This window comes from Muscardinus avellanarius (assembly GCF_963383645.1).
Source record: "Muscardinus avellanarius genome assembly, chromosome: 22".
Classification (NCBI taxonomy): Eukaryota; Metazoa; Chordata; class Mammalia; order Rodentia; family Gliridae; genus Muscardinus; species Muscardinus avellanarius.
In genome coordinates this window covers 5,545,434-5,568,072 of record NC_137808.1, presented here as the reverse complement: position 1 = coordinate 5,568,072, position 22,639 = coordinate 5,545,434, and the positions used below count along the sequence as shown (strand labels likewise).

Below are 22,639 nucleotides of genomic sequence, written 5' to 3'. Positions count from 1 at the left end.
TCACGGCTTCTCAAAGGGGAACAGGTGGGAAGCGGCCGCTTTCTTCGCCCTCCTAGTGGTCGCGGGGCGCTCTGGCTTCTGCTCCCCTTCAGCCTCCCGGTTCTGTGGCCAGGAGGCAGCCAGGACCCGGGCCGCCTCTGCCTGCGAGCTGGTCCCCTCCTCTTCGTCGGAAGAGAGTCCACCTCCGGCACCCGTGTGTGGAGCTGCTGCCTCGCCCTGAAGGGGAAGTGGAGGAAGCCACAGGCCAGTCAGGATCAGCTACTAGGAAGGGCCTGCCCTGCGGGGCGGGGCTGGAGGAGAGGGGGCGCAAAACGGTGGGACAGTCGACAGCCCTCCCCTCCAGCCGCGGAGTCACGGCCAGGGGTCACTGCGCCAGCTGCCCTGCAGCTGTGACACCTCTGGCACACGTGCTGTGTCTTGACTGCCCAGACACACGGTAGCAACCTCAGTGCCAAATAACCCCTGGTGGTACCCCTGGAGGCTGGGACGGCTCTAGACGGTGACAGAACAAAAGGCCAGAGGGTGCCCTGCCAGGAGGCCTGGAGAGCGCGGCAAAAAGGCTTCCTGGACCAAATTGTGCATGTGTGAGTATGTGCGTGCATGGGTGCATAACAAAATATCCCAGAGCGCAATACCCATCACGCCACACAACTGCCTCGGGGCCTGCCTGCCCAGATGGCAGCCCAGGGCTGCACGTCCTGTGCGCACTGGTGTCCAGAGCCTGTCCAGAGCATGGCAGGGCCGAGAGAGCAAGGCCTGAAGCTGGTCCCAGGTGCTGGGATGCTGGTGACCAATCCCTGGCCCTGCGCGCACAGGGTTTGGTGGCACGTCAGACCCACAGGGAACACTCAGAGCAGCGGTGCCAAGGCGGTGTGGGCAGGCTGGACAAGCCCGCTGGACGCCCTGCAGGACACCTCTCCCAACAGGTAAGGCTACAGAGCTGCCTACGCCTGGCGGCAGTACAACCCGAACACCAAGACACAGACCTGGGGTGCGTTCTGCCCAGGACCGGCACTGACCTTGGTGCCGTAGCGCAGTCGCAGCCTCTCCCTGATGAGCAGCCCTTTGACCAGCAGCTTCCAGTTCCCCAGAGCCCGCTTCTCCCTCTTCTGCCGGCAGAAACGGAGCAGAAGGAAACGTAAAGCACTGACATGCTGGGGGCCAGAGGACAGCGACTCCCGGGCCTGTCACGCACTCACCTCCTTCTCTTTCTTCTCAATGAGCGCCTGCTCGTTTTCCCAGGCAGTCAGGAGCACGTCTCTGAACTCCTCGCAGACGATGTACCCCTCAGTTCTGTGGCGACACAACACAAACCTCCCTGAGCCCGCTGCCTGCCCCAGCCCTCCTGCTCCCTGTGCAGACCACGGCGGGCCTTCTGAGCCCCATGGGGGTCCTGGACCTCCGGCGGAAACCTGTGCGCCTCGTCCTCCTGGGCCCGCCTGAGAGCCACCCACACACAGGACAGAGCTGGTGACCGGGAAGATACTGACCCTACTTTGGTCACCAGCTGGTGACCCCTGCCCCAGCAAACAGTTTTAATTCAGCATCATTAGGACGCTGATTTCACTGATTTTGTGGGGTCTGACAGATCCAGGATTCTCGAGCATTAGGGCCGATTTTTATTTTTGGTACAAGGGATTGAACCCAGGGGTATTCTACCTTCAAGGTACACCCTCAGCTCAGTTTTTTATTTTTTGTTTTGAAACAGGATCTTACTAGGTTGCTGAGTCTTGGTACATTGCTGAGGCTGTCCTTGACCGTGATCCTCCTGTCCTGGGATAACGAGCATGTGTCACCATGCCTAGCTAAGGCTGATTTAAACCCAGAGTCAAATCTTTTTTTTTGGGGGGGGAGAGGTGCTAGGTATTGAACTCAGGGAGGTTTTAACTCTGAGCTATATCCTCAGCCCTATCATTTATTTTTTATTCTGAAACAAGGTCTTGCTGAGCCGCTGAAGCTGACCTCCAATCTACAATCCTCTGTGTTTCACTCTCCCAAGTACTGAGATTTCAGGCCTGTGCCAACCAGGCCCAGCCAGAGTCAAATCTTAAAAATAAGAGGTCCTGGGCCCAGCCCACACCCGTCTCTGTAGCCGCCCCGGCCCCCTCCTTCAAAGGCCTCTCGCGTACACAGGGTGGGAGTAGCCTCCGTGGAAATCGAAACCCGTGACGGCCTGGACGCAGTCGATATCCAGCTTTCGGGCCACACGGTGCAGATTGGGCAGATTCAGCTGGACGCAGCCGATGGGCATCATGCCGGGTGTGAAGAGGTACACGTTCCCAAATTCGTTCCGCGGCACCTGCGGGGGGTGGGCACGCCAGCATGTGGGCCGCTGGGGACCGTGGCATCCTGGTCCTGGCCCCAGATGATGCCCTTACCTTTCCGTCCACGGCCACGGGGGGCTGATACTCTTCTGTCTGCCAGTGGCCAAACAGGCCCAGGTCATTCTGGTCCTGCAGCTGGGGCTCGGCAAGCCGGGCTTTCCGGGCCCGGTTGGAATAGCCTTTCACCATCTACTCCGGGAGAAACAGCCAGTTTAGGAGGGCTCCCAGCCCTGCACGCTCACTTTACACCAGGCACCTGTTGCGGAGCTGAGAGGGCTGGCCTTTCCACCCAACCTGGAGGGGTAAATGATTTCTCCCGGAGCTCAGCGGTGGAAGGAGAGGGGGCTGTGTGACTCCGAAGGCTAGCTCGAGCCAGCGTCCCTCTCAGTCTGCAGGATGTTCCTGGAAAGGGTCACGTGTGGCCTCGCCATAGGCTTAACCCTCTTTCTTTTTACAATCGTTACCGCCGTCTGGAAGTTGTGTGTGACCTGTGGACTTGTTCGCTGACCCCTGCTCCCGTGCTCCACTCCTGCCCCTGTCTCTAGGCAACCACGGGTCGCGTGATGGGGCTGGGACTTCTGGGTTCTGACAGTTCCTTTCTCCAGCTTATCCATCAGTGCTCAGTGACTATCCTGAGCAGCCACTACATGCCACGCCGGCCACCAGTTGCAATGGACGGGTAGAGGGGCGGCCTCTGCTCTGAGGGAGGTCAGGGTGCTGTGGGGAAATGTGCGAAATGTACAGGGAGAAGTGGGGGCTCAGAGGCCAGCCTCTCCCCCCGCCCTGAGGACAAAGGAGGGAGGAAAAGGCTGCTCAGCGCCCGGTGCAATCCTGGGAATCCCAGTACTTGGGAGGCCGAGGCAGGGGGCTACAGGTTCGAGTCCGGCCTCAACAACTTATGTGAAGGCCATGGGTGGCCAAGGCAGGGTGAGGGTGGCCTGTGTGGGCTGGTGCCAGGCACGGTGTTGTTTCAGAAAGGTCTGCACAGATGCCACACAGGGAATGGATTCACTGTTGCTCAGGGCAGAGATGCTAAGGCAGGAGCTGGGACAGAGAGTTAGGGATCAGAAAAAGGGGGAGAGCTGACAGGTTATTCTAGAACTACACTACGATGACAGCCATCAGTCACGTGTGGCTCATGAACTAAACTTAGGTATTAAGGCATGTACACACAGGATTACCAAGACTTAATGAGAAGAAAACAGATTTTAAATACTGACTACCAGCCGGGCATGGTGGCACATGTCTATAATACCAGTGCTGAGGAGGCTGAGACAGGAGGAGCAAGGGTTTCCAGCCAGCCTCAGCAACTAAGCAAGGCCCTCAGCAACTTAGTAAGACACTATTTCAAAATAAAATATAAAAAAATAAAATAAAAACAGGGCTGGGGGTAGAGTTCAGAGGCAGAATGCCCCTGGGTTCAATCCCTAGTACCACAAAATAAAAAAAAAAAAAGAAAATTATTACCCCTTAAAATTTTTTCTTACATGTTAAAGTGGTAATACTTTGGCTATATTAGAATATGTTAATATACCACCTGTTTTGTAAAGAACATAAATATGTGGCTTGCACTGTATTTCTCTTTTTGTTGTCTGTGTGTGTGTGGTGCTGGGGCATTTTACCTCTCAGCTACACCCCCAGCCCTATTTTTTATTCCTTATTTTGAAACTAGGTATCACTAAGTTGCGAGGGCCTCACTCAGTAGCTGAGGCTGTCCACGAACCCGGATCCTCCTGTCTCCCAAGTACTGGCATTCCAAGTGTGCGCCACCACACCCGGCTGCACTGTATATCTACTGGACAGTGCCAGTCTAGGATGAGCATACAGAAAAGAGGTGGAAGGAGACATTTGAGCAACCCTGCGAGTTTGGCTGGTGGCGCTCTGCATGCAGGCCGGCCAGGCCTCTGCGCCCCACAACACCCCCAGAGTCCCACAGCCCACAGTGTTCCCGCTGGGACCTGACCAAGAGAAGCAACCATGCCCATGAGGGGCCTCCACGCTCTGCTGGCGTCTCCAGGACTGCCTGGCAGAGTTGAGCTTTCTCAGGGGCAGCTGGCCTGACAGCGCCATGCGCCAGGTAGAGAAGGAAGGCTACAGTAGGCTGGGGCCTGGGGTTCTGGCTGGGCTCTGCACCATGCTGTAAGGCCTGAACAAGGCATCTCCCCTTCTGAGCGCCAGTTTCCTCCTCGGTATCGTGGGCATCAGGATGCCACAAATGCCAATTCCCATGGTTGCTGAGACTCAAAGAGATCATACACAGGCAAAATGCTTGGGGAAATGTCCAACAGAGGTGGCAACTCGACTGCTGTGTGTGTCTCTGTAAAGCTAGACTGGCTTCTTTTCCTCTGTGTGTGTGTGTGTTACTGGGAACGGAACCAGACGCATTCTACCTTCAAGCTACACACCCAGCCCGATTTTATGTCTTACACATTACACAGGCCCAGCTGACTTTGGCCTGAGCTGTTGTTAAACTCAGTAACAGTTCCAATCCGCGGGGCCTCAGACTCACAACAGGAGTCTGAGGGCTACTTTCTGGCCTAGATTTCTTGTATGTTTTGGAAAATCCACTTCTTACGAATCCCTCATTAATAAGAAATCACTTAAATGCCCGTCTCCTCAAAATTGCCCAAGCCAAAGAATCGAGACTTTCCGGATTTTACCACAGGCAGCCCGATGGCGGTAGGCAAAGGCTGGTCCAGGCACTTCCGTGGGGCGCCCTGGCTCTGCTTACCTTGTAGGGCACTTCTCCAAGCCTCACGACTCTCGCCTGCTTCAGCCACGTGTCCCTGGAGTGCAGCGTGTGCACACAATCCCTACAGGAGACAACACGGGAGACAAAGGCAAACCCAGTCCACACCAGTTTCCTCCAGTGTGGGCCTCAAGCCCCGCCTCCCGGCAGTCTGGGACTGAACTACAACCCAGCAAAGAACATGGGGGTCCTGCCTGTCACGAGCTGGGGACCCACACCATCCCCGCAGCTTCCCGAGCTTCAGCGTCCTCATCAGTCACTTAGGGCTAATGAGCTCTGTCCTCCTGCCACGTACGGTCGCTAGAACCACGGGTCGTCCCTGGCCAAGGAGAACACGCGGTGAAGCCTGATGGAAGGCAAAGGCCCGGTACGACTCCCGCGGCCCGGGCACTTGGACCTGCTCCCCTGCGGTCTCATCCCAGCATGGCTTCCCTCCTTTCTTTCCCTTCCCTGCCACCTCCTATATTTCAGGAATTCTTTTTTTTTTTTTTTTTTTTTTTTAATTTGGAAACAGGGTCTCACTAAGTTGCTGAGAGCCTCAAGAAGTAGCTGAGGCTGGCTTCGAACCTGTGCGATCCTCCTGCCTCAGCCGCCCAAGTGCGGGGATGACAAGCGTGTGCCACCACGCCCAGCTTAATCCCTGTTTTATAAGTTTTAATCTTTTCTTCACGGCACATGCACACATTATATAGCTCACCCCAGAGAATGCTGTTAACCGAGGAGAAGTGCCTACCTGAGCAGCCCCTTGCCCAGGAAAGGGGCTGCTAATCCCAGGGCGTCAGGAGCCCACAAGGCCAAGCAGGCGCTTCACGCACCTGGAGTACACAGCTTCTCCCCGACAGTACCCGAGGACTGCCGCCGTCTCGGGGTAAATGGCCTCGTATTTCAGGAGGTGCCGCTTCAGGGCGTACAGAGGATGGTTCTTATATGTGCCGATGGCGGTAGGCAAAGGCTGGTCCAGGTGCTTTGCCTGAAACTGCAAAGGCCAAACAGACAGCGCTTGAGTGTTACTGGAAGAATTGAGGTTTGAGGTGGACGAGGTTCACACTAACGTTCGGACAACATGGCGGAGTCGAGATTCACCAGCGATAGTGACTCTTACTGCATCTATAACACTGGCCATGAAAGAGGTTGTGGATTAACCAAGAACCATGATGAGCTGGGCCTGGGGGCGCACGCCTGTAACCCCAGTATTTGGGAGGCTGAGACAGGAGGACGGAAAGTTCAAGATTAGTCTCAGCGACCTCGCAGGACCGAAGGGCTGGGGATACAGCTCGAAGGCAGAATGTCCCTGGGCTCAATCCCCAGTAAACACACACACACACCATGATGGATTAAGTAATTCTATGGTTTATGGTAACGTCAGAAAGTCATCGGACCCATCTCCCACTCCGAAGACGCCTTACCCGGCCCTAAAGATGGGAGTCTGCTCTGCTGAGCACCTTTAAGAAAGAACATAGCTGTGTTCAGTAAAAAGGCCTGTCTCCAAGTGATGGCGCTGTCCTATCACACCACCTCCACTGTGCTGTCGCGGGAAACCAGAATGGCTGTTCACACCCCATAGCTTTTCATAGTCCACCACAATTAATTTGGGTTTTCTCTGCACTGTGCCAGGGACTCTGTTCCCAATAGGCGACCCCCCTGCTGAGGCCCCCAGTCTGTTCCCCAAGCTCTCAAGCTTTCCCTCAGCACCCTTTAAAACCCCCGGAGAAGCCGGGCGTGGTGGCGCACCCTTGTAATCCCAGCATTTGGGAGGCTGAGACAGGAGGATCATGGTTCGAGGACAGCTCAGCTACTTAGTGAGGCGCTTTGCAACTCAGTGAGACCCGGTTTCAAATTAAAGAATAAAAACAATAGGGCTGAGGGAGTTGCTTGGAGGTAGAATGCCCCTGGGTTCCATCCCCAGTACCGCCAAAAATAAAATAAAATAAATAAAGCCCCAGTAGATTAAGTACAGACTGACACTGGAACAGCAGAAAGGACTCTGAGCTCAGCAGCCATGGGACTGCAGTCAGGTTACTTATAAGACCCTCTGCATAATCCCATTTCCCCTGTGAGAGCATACAGGGCAAGTGCTGCCGGCCATGCGCACGGTCCATCCCGCACCCTCCATCCTGGACACATCTTTTGGCCAATGGGGGCATGTTCCCAGGTGCACGCAAAGTGCCAGCTAACACAGTAACAGCCTGGAGAGCGGCTCAGAGCGCCCCCTTGTGTCAGCTGGTGTCAAGTGCCCTCCTCAGAGACTGCATGTGAGGTGTGCCTGTATTCTGGCTGTGCATTCAGGAGGGAGGGAAAAGGCTAAGTTTTATGAGTAATTCCTTTTTTCATTTGAATTACATGACTTACATAAATATTTTTTTCTGTGGGTCTAGAGATGGAACCCAGAGGCATTTGACCTCCGAGCCACACCCCCTGCCCTATTTTTTATTCTTTATTTTGAAACTGGGTCTCACTGAGTTGCAGAGGGCCTAAGTAGCTGAGGCTGTCCGCGAACTGCGATCCTCCTGTCTCAGCCTCCCGAATGCTGGAATTACAAGCATGCGCCATCATGCCCGGCTGCATAAATTATTTTTAAAGCTCCCATTTTAACTGGCAAATAACGAAAAGTAGTCGGGCTTCAAAGCCACATAGACCTGGGTTCAAATACCTAGTCAATCACTCCGCTCCATAACAACTTAGCAGTACAGTTAAGGAAATAAATAACCCAGGCTTTATTGTATTGTGATGAAAATTAGGCATCCCACTAAAAATATCCCACATTGTCCTGGGCATATAAAGTATTTAAAAGTGGCCGGGCGTGGTGGTACAAGCTTTTAATTCCAGCATTCGGGAGGCTGAGACCGGAGGATCGCGGTTCACAGACAGCCCCAGATACTTAGTGAGGCCCTCCGCAACTCAGTGAGACCCGATTTCAAATTAAAGAATAAAAAAACAGGGGGGGGGTATAGCTTGGAGGTCAAATGCTCCCGGGTTCCATCTCCAGACCCACACACAAAAAAACGTATTTAAAAGTGGAAATAAACGTGAAAATCTGCCTGTGTCTGCAAGCCCTGCAGCCAAGGCCTCACCTCCAAATCTTCCTTCTTTTCCCTTTCCACAAACGGGCTCTGGTAGGGTCTCAAGGCCTCGGCCCACCACTCGGCATCAGTGCGGCACTTGCGGGTGGCTGTCATCCAGGCTGGGTCATACCTCTGCGTGACGTCGCGGATGCAGCCGTCACTGTCCAAGCCCACGACATAGGTCATGGGCTTGGTGGCAAATCTGTAACAGGTCAGGGGCTGGCCCACCACACCGTGCACGCAGTCCACGCTCGTCCACTTGGCGTCCCGCTCGCAGAACACCTCCAGCCACTGGTCCACACCGGCCGCTCTCCCGCCTTCGATCTTCTCACCATCCCTGGACGTCTTCTTGGCCCTCTTTCCTCTCTGAGAGCTTGAAGATGCAGCCGCAGAGCCCGGAGGCCTCCCATGTCCACGTGGGGTCTTAGAGCCACTCTTGGGCCCAGCCTTCGTCCTCTGCCGTGGAGGGCCGGCTTCGGAATCCTCATCAGAGGAACGTGGAGCTTCTCCGCTGGACAGCTCGAAGTCGGAGCCGCTGCCAGCATGGTCACTGCCACTCTCCTCTTTGTAGGACACCCCGGAGGCCACACGCCGCTGCCTGCCACGCGCACGCCTCTGGGTTCCCTCTGGCTGCTGCCCCGGCTCGGCCTCCTCCTCCTCGTCCTCGCTGGGGGAGGGCTTGCTCCGGCCCTGGCTGCCTGCAGCCGCCCGGCTCCTCCTGCCCCCAGCCCGCGGCTTGCCGGAGCCCTGTGAACGGGTTTCCTCCCGCCTGGTGGTTTTGCCTGCCTTTGCTTTGGTGGCGCTTTCTGGAACATGGCTGGAAGTTTCTGAGGAGGTTCCAGGACCTTCTGTGGATTTCTCCTTAGAAGGGTGCTTTCCCTTGAACAGAAAAAAAATTTTGCTTTTTTTTTTTTGTTTGTTTGCTTTTGCTAATGATATGATGGGGGTCCTATAAGTTAACAGGGAGAAGTCACAGGGCAGAGAATCCGTAGGTCAAGATGTCCCCAACTCAGACCGCCTCGCCCATTTAGGGTCATATGGAAGTATTAGCTAAGCTGTGGCCCCCGGTAGACCGTAATATCATTCTCTTTAACTCTACAGCAAAGAGCCCAGGATTTGAAAACACACACACCTAGGGTTGAATTCTAGTTCTACCTAATTTTATATGATTTTGGTAAAGTATTTAACCTCTGAGTCTCAAGTTTTCTCAGCAATAATAACACTCACTTTGTACACTGGTGTTCTGTAAACAAATACTTAGGGACTTAGTTATTTTTGCAGTACTGGGGATGGAACCCAGGGGCATTCTACCTCCAAGATACACCCCCCGCCCTAATTTTTATTCTTTGCTTTGAAACAGGGTCTCATTAATTTGCAGAGGGCCTCACTAAGTAGCTGAGGTTGGCTGCAAAACTGCGACCCTCCTATCTCAGCCTCCCAAGTACTGGCATTACAAGCGTGCGCCACTGCACCTGGCTTACTTAGGAACGTACTAAAGTTTGGCTTTAAGAACAGTGAAATTGCCAGGCGTGGTGGCGCACGCTCGTAATCCCTGTGCTTGGGAGGCGGAGACAGGAGGATCGCGCAGGTTCGAAGCCAGCCGCGCTGGCTTAAGAGACCCTGTTTCCAAAAAATAAAAATAGGTCTGGGAGTGTAGTCCAGAGTTAGAAGGGCCTCCAGGAACCCCAGTACCACAAAAAAAAAAAAAAAAATTAGTCAAAATTCAGCATCCGTGCACTGGGGGTGCAGCTCAGTGGTATAGCACTTGTCTGGCTATGTGTGCCCTGGCTTCAATTCCACACTATATGCATAATAAAAATATATATATCAGAGTTCTTTACCCATCAGCACTCCACACTGCCAACGAGGATGGGCACCGCTTAGTTCGCTGAACAGAAACTACAGTGCTGCACAGCCCAGACCTCTTGCGGGCACTTTGTACACACAAAGTTCATGGCACTACAACCCACTCAGGGGTCCAGTCTCCCAGAACATGAGGCAGGTGCCAGGCAGGCTCAAAAGAACCCGGGCTCCATGAAAACCAGCTCTTTGACTGGGGAGGCCAAGGCAGGAGGACTGAAAGTTGGAGGCCTGGGCAACTTGGCAAGACCCTGTCTCAAAATAAAATACAGAAAGGGCTGCGGACAGAGTTCAGTGGAAGAAGTCCCCAGGGCGTGCCCCCAAAACCAAAACAAAAGCCCGCCCTACTCATTCATATGTGAGCAATCTTTATCTTTTTCTAATTTGAAATATGTTCGCTCCTCCTTGGCCAGCTGCCCCTGGTCTCTGAAAGTCTTGAGAATCTCACCTTTGGCACTGATAACTTCAAAGGAATTGGCTGTAGAGACAGCACCAGCCGGGTCAGGAGCTGCAGACCCCGGAGAATCAGTAGAAATATCTACAGCGAAAAGAGATACTGTAATTTTTACTAAGAAAATAATTACGGATTTAATGACTTCGGTGTTGTTTGTTGCTTACTTACAATAAGGGGCTTCAAATAGCCAAAGCAGTATCGCAAAGAAAGAACAAAGGTATGCTCACACTTCCTTCCCGATTTCAACACTTACTACAAAGCTACAGTAATAAAATACTGTCCTGTTAACATAAGGACGGACATGAAGACCGGTGGAACAGAACCGACAAGCCTGAAACTAATTCACACATTTGTGGCCGGTTATAAGTGGCCAAGGATACGTATCCCAAGTCCAATCAATCCCCACTGGAAAAAAAAAAATTGCCGCCTCACCAACTAGGGAAAATAATACAAGTACTTGAAAGAATGGTCTCTTTAACAAATAGTGCTGGCACAACTGGATATGCACATGGAAAAAAATGAAGTTCAGCCGGGCGTGGTGGCGCGCGTTTGTAATCCCAATACTTGGGGGGGCTGAGAGAGGAAGGTCTCAGGTTCGTGGCCAACCTCAGGTACTTAGGCCCTTTGCAACTTAGCCGCCGTTCCAAAATAATGGTAGCTCAGAGGTAGAACGCCCCTGGATTCAATCCTCAATACAGCCAAAATATAAAAAATAAACAAGCCAGGCGTGGTGGCGCACGCTTGTAATCCCCGCGCTTGGGAGGCGGAGACAGGAGGATCGCGCTGGTTCGGAGCCAGCCGCGCTGGCTTAAGAGACCCTGTTTCCAAATTTTAAAAAATGTAAAAATAGGTCTGGGAGTGTAGCCCGGAGGTAGAAGGGCTTCCAGGAACCCCAGTACCACCAAAAAATAAATTAAATAAATAAATAAACAAAATGAAATGGCCCAACGCTTGCATAGATATTTCTTCAAAGAAGATACACAAATGGCCAATAATCCCATGCAGTGATGCTCGTCATCATTAGTTACCGAAGACATGTTCATCAAAGCCATAACAAGATACCACTTGGCTCCCAGCAGAATTGGCTATATTCAGAAAAGAACAGAGAAAAAACAAGTGTCGGAGATGCGGAGAGCTGGACTCCTTGGACAGTGCCGTGGGAATGTGAGCCAGTGTAGCAGATAAGGAAAGAGAGCCTGGTGGTCTCAAAAAGATAAACACAGAATATACCATATATCCCAGCAATTTTACTCTTGAGTTACATACCCAAGTGAATTGAGAATGGGTACTGAAATAAACATACGTATGCACTTTTTTTTTTTTTTTTTTTTTTTGCGGTACTGGGGATGGAACCCAGGGGCATTATTAATAGAACTCTTCAGAACAGCCCAAAAGTAGAAACAACCCAAGAGTCTTTGGATGGATGAGGGGGTAAACAGAATGGAACATACATGTACAATGATATATTCAGCCACAGAAGGAAGGAAATACTGATACCTTGCAATAGAAGGAAAACCACAAAAACATTATGTGAGATAAAAGACAGATACAAAAGGCCACAGATTATACGACTTCTTCTCTATGGACTATTCAAAACAGGGAAATACCCAGAGACAGCAGACTGGTTGATGGTAGAGGTGGGAGCGGGACTGGGCACTAAAGGGTGTTTAGTGGGACTTGAAGGGTTTCCCTTGAGGGTGAGTCTTGGAAACAGGTGGTGATTGTACAACAATGATTGTACAACAATGTATTATACAATATGCTCAATGATCACTAAATTATTTCTTTTTCTTTTTTTCTTTTATTTTTGGTGGTACTGAGGATTGAACCCAAAGGCATTCTTCCTTAGAGCTACGCCCTCAGCCCAATTTTATTTCTTATTTGGCAATAGAGTCTTGCTAGATTGATGAGAGCATCGCTACCTGCTGAGGCTGTCCTTGAACCTGTAATCCTCCTGTCTCAGCCTGCCAAATACAGGGATTCCTGGCATGTGCTCCACCATGCCTGGCTTGAATTATTTCTTTTTTAAAAAAGCGCATGATGGCGTGGTGGCGGACGCTTGTAATCCCTGCACTTGGGAGGCGGAGACAGGAGGATCACGCAGGTTCAAAGCCAGCCATGCTGGCTTAAGAGACCCCATTTCCAAATAAAACAAAAAATAGGTCTGGGAGTATAGCCTGGATATAGAAGGGCTTCCAGGAACCCCAGTACCACCAGAAAAACAAAACAAAACAAAAAAGTGCATGATTCCATTTTTGTTTTTAAAAATAACAAAACAAGCCGGGCATGGTGGAGCACACTTGTAATCCCCGCACTTGGGAGGTGGAGACAGGAGGATCGTGCAGGTTCAAAGCCAGCCGCGCTGGCTTAAGACCCTGTTTCCAAATTTAAAAAAATATAAAAATGGGTCTGGGAGTGTAGCCCAGAGGTAGAAGGGTTTCCAGGAATCCCAGTACCACCAAAAAATAAAAAAATAAAAAAAAATTAAAAGAATTTAAAAATAATGATAAAACAAATACTAAGATACACAGGAATAAACTCTGGGAAGACAATACTAAAATAATAGTGTTTTCCTCTGAGTGGTAATATCAGAGCATTAATTATGAAACTTGCCAGATATCTTAACATGCTTTAATCCAAAAATCTGGTCTCTTTCTCCAAATAGTCCAGGAATCTGGGACTCCTGAACCGAAGTACGTGGACTGTTAGGTATCTTCCAAGAATAAAATCATGTTTTCATTATCGTAAGTTAACAGCACTAATAAAACAGCGCCTCTGAGGAAACGGCTTACGTGGACCAGCTCTTCCTCATCTCGCGCGGAGTACACAGCAAACCTCCTTTCCAGGGTGGTCTGCAGGCTATCTTGCTCACTGACTGAGAGGTCGGCGTTGACTGTGAACGTCCCAATGAACCTGGAGAGAAAGCGGTGCTCCCTTGTGCAGCCGTCAGGGTGAAGGGGGAGCTCATTCTTTTCCAGTCAAGAAAATCAAAGGGGCACAAGCGGTGAGACCCGCCTGCCTCCGTTCCGCACCTGCAGCCTGGCTAGCTAACCCGATCACTGATTATAATACCCAACTTGTCACCTCCTTGGGCATCCTTCCCAGAGGAAACAAGAGGCCTGCTCCCTGTGCCCCGGTCCCCAGAACCCCCTGCAGGGCAGTCCTCGCACCCTAAAGCACCCAGGGCATGCCAGTCTCTGGCCAGCCGTTTCCCTGGTTTCAACGCCATGTGCGCTGCCTGAAAGCTACTCACCACCTCAAGATCTGAGGACCTGACCTGAACCCAACCCTGGGAGAAAGCCATCCTACCCTCCGGCTCTAGAGGCCGGGCGGAGGGCCGTACCACTTCACCAGGTTTGACAGGTAGCGGACATCCACGTCTCCAGGCGGCACCTTGGTAAAGTGAGCAGGGACCACCGAGAGGCCGATAGCAAGCAGGTCCGGCTGGCTGCAGACGCGGTTCCGATAGAGGCCGTTAGCTAGCAGGCACAGCAGGTGGACCTGCACAGGAGGACGGAGGAAGAGGCGTACAGAGATGCTCCAGACAAGCAGGTGAACCTACCCAGGAGGACGGAGGAAGGGAGGCGTATAGGGACACCCAAGACTAGCAGAGATTTTTTTTTTTTTTTTGGTGGTACTGGGGTTCGTGGAAGCCCTTCTACCTCTGGGCTACATTCCCAGACTATTTTTATATTTTTATTTGGAAACAGGGTTTCTTAAGCCAGCGCGGCTGGCTTCGAACCTGCACGATCCTCCTGTCTCCGCCTCCCAAGCACGGGGATTACAAGCGTGCGCCACCACGCCCAGCCTGACAAGCAGAGATTTTTGCGGCCTACTTCAGACTTTCTTAGTGTGTGTGTGTGCAGCGCTGAGAATTGAAAGCAGGAGAATCCTGCCTTCGAGCTATATCCCCAGCCCTTATTTATTTATTTATTTATTTATTTATTTATTTATTTATTTATTTATTTTGTGGTACATGAGATGGAACCCAGGGGCTTTCTACCCCTGGGCTATACTACCAGACCTATTTTTTTTTTTGGAAACAGGGTCTCACTAAGTTGCTGAGAACCTCACTAAATAGCTGAGGCTGGCTTCAAACCTGCACAATCCTCCTGTCTCAGCCTCCCAAGCACAGGGATTACAAGCGTGCGCCACCACGCCCGGCATTTTTGTTTGTTTGTTTGTTTGTTTAAAACAGGGTCTCACTAGGTTGAGAGTCTCACTACTTACTAAGGCTGTCCTCGAACCTGTGACCCTCCTGTCTCAGCCTTCAACGTACTGGGATTACAGGCGTGTGCCACCACACCTGGCCCTAATTCAGACATTTTGTGGGCAGGAAATACTCATCTTTGTGTTCTACCTCCTCTCCTCTCCAAAGAAGTCATCAAATCTCAAAGCTTGAACTACAAACTGTTTTACCCAAGAGGTCTTGCCCTTTAAAGATATATACTGACAGGCAGGGTGTGGTGGGCACGCTTGTAATCCCCACGCTTGGGAGGCAGAGACAGGAGGATCGCGCAGGTTCGAAGCCAGCCACGTGCGCTGGCTTAGGAGACCCTGTTTCCAAATAAAAATGTAAAAAGTAGGTCTGGGAGTGTAGCCCGGAGGTAGAAGGGCTTCCAGGAACCCAATTAGCACCCAAAAAAAAAAAAAAGAAAGAAAAAGAAAGAAAAAAAGATATATACTGACAGATTTGTAAAAACTTGTAGTCATAGAGTTTGCACCTACAAGATCAGGACAAAAAGCAAGTGCTAGTGCCAGGCACTGTGCTACAAGTTACTCTGTACCTATTTGTCTGATCCTCATAACCAACCTCCAAATCACATTCTTAATATAATCTACTTCACAGGTGAAGAGACCTCGGCTCAGAGGGAACAAGAAACTTGGCAAGGCAGCCTGGTGAGTAACAGGCACAAATACAGCCCAGGCTTAACTAACTGAGAAACCAAGTTCTTTTCATCAAAGAAGAATACTTTTTTTTTGGGGGGGGGGGCAGTACTGGAGACTGAATCCAGGGGCATTCCACCTCCAAGCTACACCCCAAAACTATTTCTTTATTCTTTATTTTGAAACAGGGTGAGAATAAAGTTTGCAGAGGGCCTCAGTAGCTGAGGCTGGCTGCGAAGCTGCGGTGCTCCTGCCTCAGCCTCCCGAGTCCAGGGATGACGAGTGCACCCGGCAGGGATCCTGTCTTCCTTCCCAGCACCCCTGGCCCTTACCTTGTGTGTGTTCTCATGGACTTCTTTATTGAACCGTTTCATCATCCTCCGAAGATAGGTCTCAAACTCCACCTTTATCTTTTCACTGCAATGCATGGTAGAAAATGAGTGAGCGATGAGGGAGACGAAGCCAGATAGCAGTCCCGCACCCCCAGCCCCGTCGACTCCCCCTACTGATGACGCATGAATGGCTGGCTCCGCTGTCCTACACGGGGGCGCGGCTCCAGCAACTCTGCAAGCCGGCAAAGATGCTGCCTGCTCTTCTCCGCACGTTCTTCTCCTCCTCACCTGCAAGCCTGAGCTCAGGACGTTCGCTCCAGCCAAACTACCATCATGTAGCAGTGCCAAAGCACGCCTCACAAACGTGCCCCCACGTCCACTCCCTCCAGAAGGGCCTGACTGTCCGGCCTCCCAACTACTCACTCCCCCCTTAGCAACCGCCACCTTTAAATTAAATGAATGCAGGCAGGCGGGCGTGGTGGTGCATGCCTGAATCCCAGCACTCGGGAGGCTGAGACTGGAGGATCACAGGTTCGCAGCCAGCCTCAGCTAACTAGTGAGGCCCTCTGCAACTTAGTGAGACCCTGTTTCAAATAAAGAATAAAAAATCGGGCTCCAGGTGTAGCTCAGAGGTAAATTCCCCTGAGTTCCATCCCTGGTTCCGCAAAATGTTAATTAATTAATTAACGCAGTCATGTGTGTGTGTATGTGTGTGTGTATGTATGTGTGTGTGTGTTACTGGGGACTGAATCCAGGGCCATTCTTCCTCCAAGTCACACCCCCAGTTACACTCATTTATTTTTATTTTGAAACAGGCTCCTAGGTGCTGAAGTTGTCCTCACACCCGTGCTCCTCCTGCCTCTGCCTCCAGCGCTGGGATGGCAGGCGTGCGCGTCATGGGGCACTGCTCTAGTGCCGACCCTTCCCTCTTTGCCTCCCTTGATCAAGAGAACCCAGACCTCCTGTACAGGCTTACTCTCCCTCCTCTCTACCCAACAGTGTGTCACCAAGACAGGAGCCTCGCTAGCCACCGCCCAGGCTTTGTCTCCACCCTCCTGGCCACCGGGGGCTGCAGGGGCGGATGGATGGGGCTCCCACCGCAGCGGGCACTGCTGTAAGGCCGGCAGTAGGGCGCGCAGCCCGGCAGGCCTGTCTCTCCTTTGAGCTCCTGGCTCCTCCGCACGCTGCTCTCAACACTGGGTAGAACCTGAGAAGACCTGCCTGCCCGGTCCTCCGTCCGTGGCACTCAGGAGCACCCTTTCCCATCTCCTGCCAGCCAGCGGGCGGAGGCTTCCCATCCCCGTCCAGAGAGTCTGAAAGGTAAGCCCAGGGCTCCTCGGCCGAGGTTCCGGCCACTGGCGGGTCCCTACGTGGCTCAGGAGCTCCCACTCCGTGTCACCGCTCCTCACTGTGGGCGCCGGGAATGGAGGCGCGAACGTGTCTTACCTTCGTTCTCTTATTTTCGCCTGCTCTGGCGTCTCAATCTCTATCTCCACTGGCTTCACCGGCAGCCCAGATTGAGAGGAGGCGGAGTTTTCTCCCATGTCACCCAGGGCAGGCTCACTGAGTTCTAAGCAACAATAGTTTTTTTTTTTTTTAAATAAATCAATAATTATAATAACTGCTGTGCTCAACAAAATCAAGTTTCCACTGGAAAGGAGGAAATGACCAACAGACGTGAAGACCGCTACTCCTAACGTGCGTGGAGTGCCCAGGACGTCCCCGGCGCTGTGCCAAGTATTTTACACTGATCTGTCTCATTCCACCCACAGACAACCCATAGTCACGGCCTTCAGATGAGAAAACTTAAGTGCTGAGACATTTAGTTGAATTAAAAGAACACTCTGCTATCAAGAGCTGATGTCCATATGTGTGTAAGTAAATCATTTTTTAATTTTAATTTTTTTTTTTTTTTTGCAGTACTAGGGATGGAACCCAGGGGCATTCTACTCCAAGCTACACCCCCAGCCCTATATTTTCTTCTTTATTTTGAAACAAGGTCTACTGAGTTGTAAAGGGCCTCACTAAGTAGCTGAGGCTGTCCTCGAACCGCGATCCTCCTGTCTCAGCCTCCCGAATGCTGGGATGACAAGTGTGCGCCACCACGCCCGGCTAATACTTATTCTTTAGGTTTTAGTTGCTGCATTTCTTCAGTGTTAGGATAGAACCCAGGGCCTCGCACATGCTTGGCTAACACTTTAGCACTGAGCTACATCCCCAGTCCAATACTTATTCTTTGAAAGAATAAATTCTAGCCAGGCATGGTGGCACCTGCCTGTAATCCCAGTACTTGGGAGACTAAGACAGGAGGATCACAGGTTCTCGGCCAGCCTCGGCTACGTAGTGAGGCCCACCACAACTTAGTGTTAAGACTCTGTTTCAAAATAAAAAATTAAAAATAAGGCTGGGGGTGTACCTCGGAGGTAGAATGCCTCTGGGTTCAATCCTCAGTTGTGCAAATTAATTAATCAATTCTGGTTTCTTGGTTTGTTTGTTTTTTGGGGTTTTTTTTTTTTTGGTGGTACTGGGGTTCCTGGAAACCCTTCTACCTCTGGGCTACACTTCCAGACCTATTTTATACTTTTTTAAATTTGGAAACAGGATCTCCTAAGCCAGCGCGGCTGACTTCGAACCTGCGTAATCCTCCTGTCTCCGCTTCCCAAGCGCAGGTATTACAAGCGTGCACCACCACGCCTGGCCTGGCCCAGGACATTTATAAATACTTTTCCCACACCAATCGTGGAGCCCAGAATGGGCGAGGCTCACAGTCAGGATCCCGCGTTCACAGGTTACCAGTGAGCTCAGGGGAGTGAAGCTCCCTGCTCGTGCGGGTATTTGAGTGGTAAAACGCACTCTGAACCCAGGTCCAAACACTTCCCAAGACTGAGCGCCTCTAACTAGAACACTCTTTATCGCTACTCTGTTAACAGCCACCAGGGGAAGAGAATGTCCGACTTCCTTCGCTAACTTGGCCATGGATTTTTTTTCTTATATCAAAAACAAGTCCCTACTGCGACCGTATCTTTGGTCTTAACGGATTCAAAAAACAAAACAGTATTGCAGTAAGTGGTACGACTCCAATCAATCAAAAAGATAGAACCCAACAGCCTAAAGAGAGGAAAGATGCTCGACCTTCCACCTCCTCCCAGTCGTCTTCGCTCTCCTCCTCCTCATCTTCTCCGTCGCTGCTGCCTCTGTCCGTGGAGGCCTCTCTCTTTGGGCGCTGTGCCTTCTTGGGGTCAATCGCAAAGTCCCTGGTAAGGGTCACAGGGAGGAAGATGAGGAAAATTGTCAGCTCCCGTGTTATGGTCAGGCCAACTGCAATTTCATACTCTTTGTGCCATTTTCTTTTCCTTCCCAGTACTGGGGCTGGAACTCAGGGGCATTCTACCTCCGAGCTACACCCCCAGCCCTCTTTTTTAATTTTTATTTCAAAATAGGGCCTCACTAAGTTGCGGAGGCTGGCTGCAAACCTGTGATCCTCCTCCTCAGCCTCCCAAGCACTGGGATTACAAGCGTGCACCACCATGTCTGGTTCCTCCTTCTATTTATTAAGAATCTACTGCAATTATGAAGAGATAATGACTGAGAAGCTCATTTCCTCCATCAACTTGGGCCTCAGAATCTCAGCAGATGCACTCCGTCAATCTGATGAATGCTAGATGTGCTGTCCAAACAGAAAGCACCTATTAACCTACAACCTGTGCAAAGGAAAACACAGCTGTGCCTGGACATGGTAAGGGGGAAGTTAAAAGAAACCACAATAGGAATGTGAGTTCCAGAAGCAAAAGTTGTCATTTGTGTGCAAATGTATGTGCAGTTGGAGACCAGAAAGAAGAAAAGTAAATTCACGTTTACTGGCCCTCCTATGACCCAACTCAGAAAGTTTGTGTGTTTTCTACTATTAAGAAATATGACGTAATCCCAGCGCTTTAGAGACTGAGACAGGAGGACCACAGATTTGAAGCCAGCCTCAGAAACTTGGTAAGGCCCTCAGACACTTAGCAAGACTCTTTTTCAGTATAGAAAATTGAAAATAAGGGCTAGACGTGTAGCTCAGAGGTAGAACACTCCTAGGTTCAATCACTAGCACAAATGAACAAAGCCAGTAGAAATGGACACATGTGACAGGCTGGAACACACACCAACTTTCAAGAAATACCCACAGCCTTCCCTGGCAGCATCCCATTCTACATGCCTTGGTCCACACACCTGATCTACACACCCTCGTCTACACGTCCTGGTCTACTTTGTGTAGCTTTCTCTGGAGTTAGAATTCAGTTAAAGAGGCAACTGGGGGAAATTCAATGGCGTTCTTTTCAAAGTCTAAGGCATAGATTTCCAAAATGGGTGATAACTCTCCCTCGCGAGAGGTGCCGGCGTGAAATACAGATGCATAAAAGATGATTTTTTTTAAAAAAACAGTCCTGGGGATGGAACCCAGGGGCATTCCACCTCCAAGCTACACTCCCCGCCCCTTTAAATTTCCTGCATGGATCTTTATTTGTTTAGAATAGGTAGATCTGCCGTGGGGAGCTGAGTTTTGGGGTTGTTTTATTTTTCTGAAAAAGCCAAGTCAATTTGGGAAGCTCTGGCTCAGGGAGTAAGAGAAGAGGTGAACCCAGCTGGCCCATCTGCAATCTTTCCAGCGACACTTCCTACCGCTGCCCTCTGCTGGTCTCCTCTCCCTCGCCTGGCTTAGGGATGTGGAAAGCCAACACAGGGAGGATTTGTTTTGAAGCAAAGGAGGAGCTCCCAGCCTTCTAGTCTTCTTCTAGCCATCCACCCTCCTCCAGTTCTCTTCGGAGGCAGCTCATCAACTCTGCGCATGTCCACTGTTCGCCACGCATTGATATGACTGCACACTGTCGCAAAAGGGCCCAGCACCTGCCAATCAACGTCCTCGTCCTGGATGCCAGAGTCTTATGAAAACGAGCCAGGAGGGGTCCCAGGCCCCTGAGGGCTTGGTGTAAGCAAGCAGCATGGTCACCGAGAACTGCAATGCCAGGCCCGCACATCACACCCTCCAAAGCCCTGCAGGAACCAGAGGAGAAGGGGGAGAATCCGGACGCTCCAGGGCAGATGGCTCCACTGAGCATCTTCAGGAAGGAGGACCGCGTTGCGGGTGTGAGGAGGGAGCAGGAGCACAGCGGCGGCAAAGTGCCAAGGGCCCAGCTGCAGCGGCAGGGACACGCTCTGGAGTTGTAAGAGGACTGGCCCAAGATTCGGAAGGCCTGGATTCATCCCCTGGTTTTGCTGCTATTGGGCTGTAACCCTGAATAAAATCAGTCTGCAAGCAGTCGCCGTGCTCCTCTGAAAAGTCTCTAGCTCTTACTGGTCTGAGTCCTGTCTAGATGAATTTAAAAGTCCCTCCTTCTGGCTGGGCGTGGTGGTGCTTGTAATCCCAGCATTTGGGAGGCTGAGACAGGAGGATCGCGGTTCGCGGACAGCCTCAGTTACTTAGTGAGGCCCTTTGCATCTCAGCGAGACCCTGTTTCAAAATAAAGACTAAAAAATAGGGCTGGGAGTGTAGCTCAGAGGTAGAATGGCCCTGAGTTCCATCCCTAGTACTGCAAAAAAAAAAAAAAAAAAAAAATCCCTCCTCCCCACATCCCAGCGACAAGCAAAAGGAGTGGATTGTGTCGGCCATGCTTCTCTAGCGGGAACAAGTCGCACAGGGTCCAAAGTCCTTTGGCATCTCACCTGAAGTCTCCCGCTTCACTGAGGGCTCCGTCCTGTGCAGCGCGCTTTTCAGACTTAACGGCCACCTTGGCTACCTTCTTTCTTGCTGGGCCATCTGCTGGGCCCCCGGGGTCTTTGGCGCTTCTCTTCCTCTTTCCTTGTGAAACTTTTGAGAGAAGGCTCTTCTTTGGGGGCTTTGGTTTCTCATCTTCAAAGTCATCTAGGTGAGCACACGGGACAAGAGGGGAGGGACACGGTCATGAAAGGTAGAAGCCTCCCTCCAAAACACATCCCCAAAAAGCCACCATCCCATGCCTCTATGGCAACCAGCTCTCAGTCCCCCTTTACCTGTAGCCCAGTTGCCTTAGTTTTGTTTTTTTTTTTTTTTTTTTTTGCAGTAGTAGGGATGGAACCCAGGGACATTCTACCTCCGAGTTACATCCCGAGTCCTTTTTTTTTTTTTTTTTTTTTTTTTGCGGATCTGGAGATGGAACCCAGGGGCATTCTACCTCCGAGCTACACTCCCTGCCCTATTTTTTTCTTTACTTTGAAACAGGGTCTCACTAAGTTGCAGAGGGCCTCACTAAGTAGCTGAGGCTGGCTGCAAACCTGTGATCCTCCGGTCTCAGTCTCCCAAATGCTGGGATTACAAGCATGCGCCACCACACCCTGCAGCCCAGCCCTATTTTTTATTCTTTATTTTGAAACAAGGTCTCACTGGGTTGCAAAGGGCCTCACTAAGTAGCTGAGGCTGGCCGCTAACCATGGTCCTCCTGTCTTAGCCTCTTGAATGCTGGGATTACAAGCGTGCGCCACCATGCCTGGCTTCTGCACTTTTTTTTTTTTTTCTTTTTTGGTGGTACTACTGGGGTTCCTGGAAGCTCTTCAACCTCCGGGCTGCACTCCCAGACCTATTTTATTTTTGGAAACAGGGTCTCTAAGGCCAGCGTGGCTGGCTTCAAAACTTCTGAGATCCTCCTGTCTCCGCCTTCCACCTCCCAAGCGTGGGGATTACAAGCGTGCCCCACCACGCCCGGCCTTCTGCACATATTTAAAAAAACAAATATATGCAGTAGGGGGGCACAAGGAGGAGAAGATAAGGCACAGCAGAAAGCCTCAGACATGCTTTCATGAAGGTTACATTCCAGATAGGCAATCAAAAATGAACCAGATCATTCCAGACTGAGAAAAAGGCCAGGAGGGCAAAAATTGGGGTACTAGGTTTGAGAAAACCTAGGAAACATCACCTTAGAAAAGACACTCATGGGGTGTCTGACTTGGGGCTTGAA

At 51.2% G+C, this 22,639-nt stretch overlaps 1 protein-coding gene across 1 annotated transcript; it reads right to left on the bottom strand.

The window, feature by feature from the left end:
• XPC (XPC complex subunit, DNA damage recognition and repair factor) lies at positions 1–21,562 on the bottom strand (the record flags this gene model as incomplete). The annotated part of the gene is made up of 15 exons (XM_080718192.1): positions 21,372–21,562; positions 18,801–18,922; positions 17,115–17,238; positions 15,669–15,753; positions 13,793–13,950; positions 13,242–13,362; positions 10,444–10,533; positions 8,145–9,014; positions 5,889–6,049; positions 5,056–5,137; positions 2,379–2,513; positions 2,130–2,299; positions 1,200–1,293; positions 1,020–1,109; positions 1–216 (listed from the first exon to the last, which is right to left on the bottom strand). The coding sequence occupies exons 3-15, from the start codon at positions 17,210–17,212 to the stop codon at positions 1–3; spliced, it is 2,370 nt and encodes a 789-aa protein (XP_080574318.1). The 5' UTR covers positions 17,213–17,238; positions 18,801–18,922; positions 21,372–21,562.
• Positions 21,563–22,639: the final 1,077 nt, after the last annotated feature.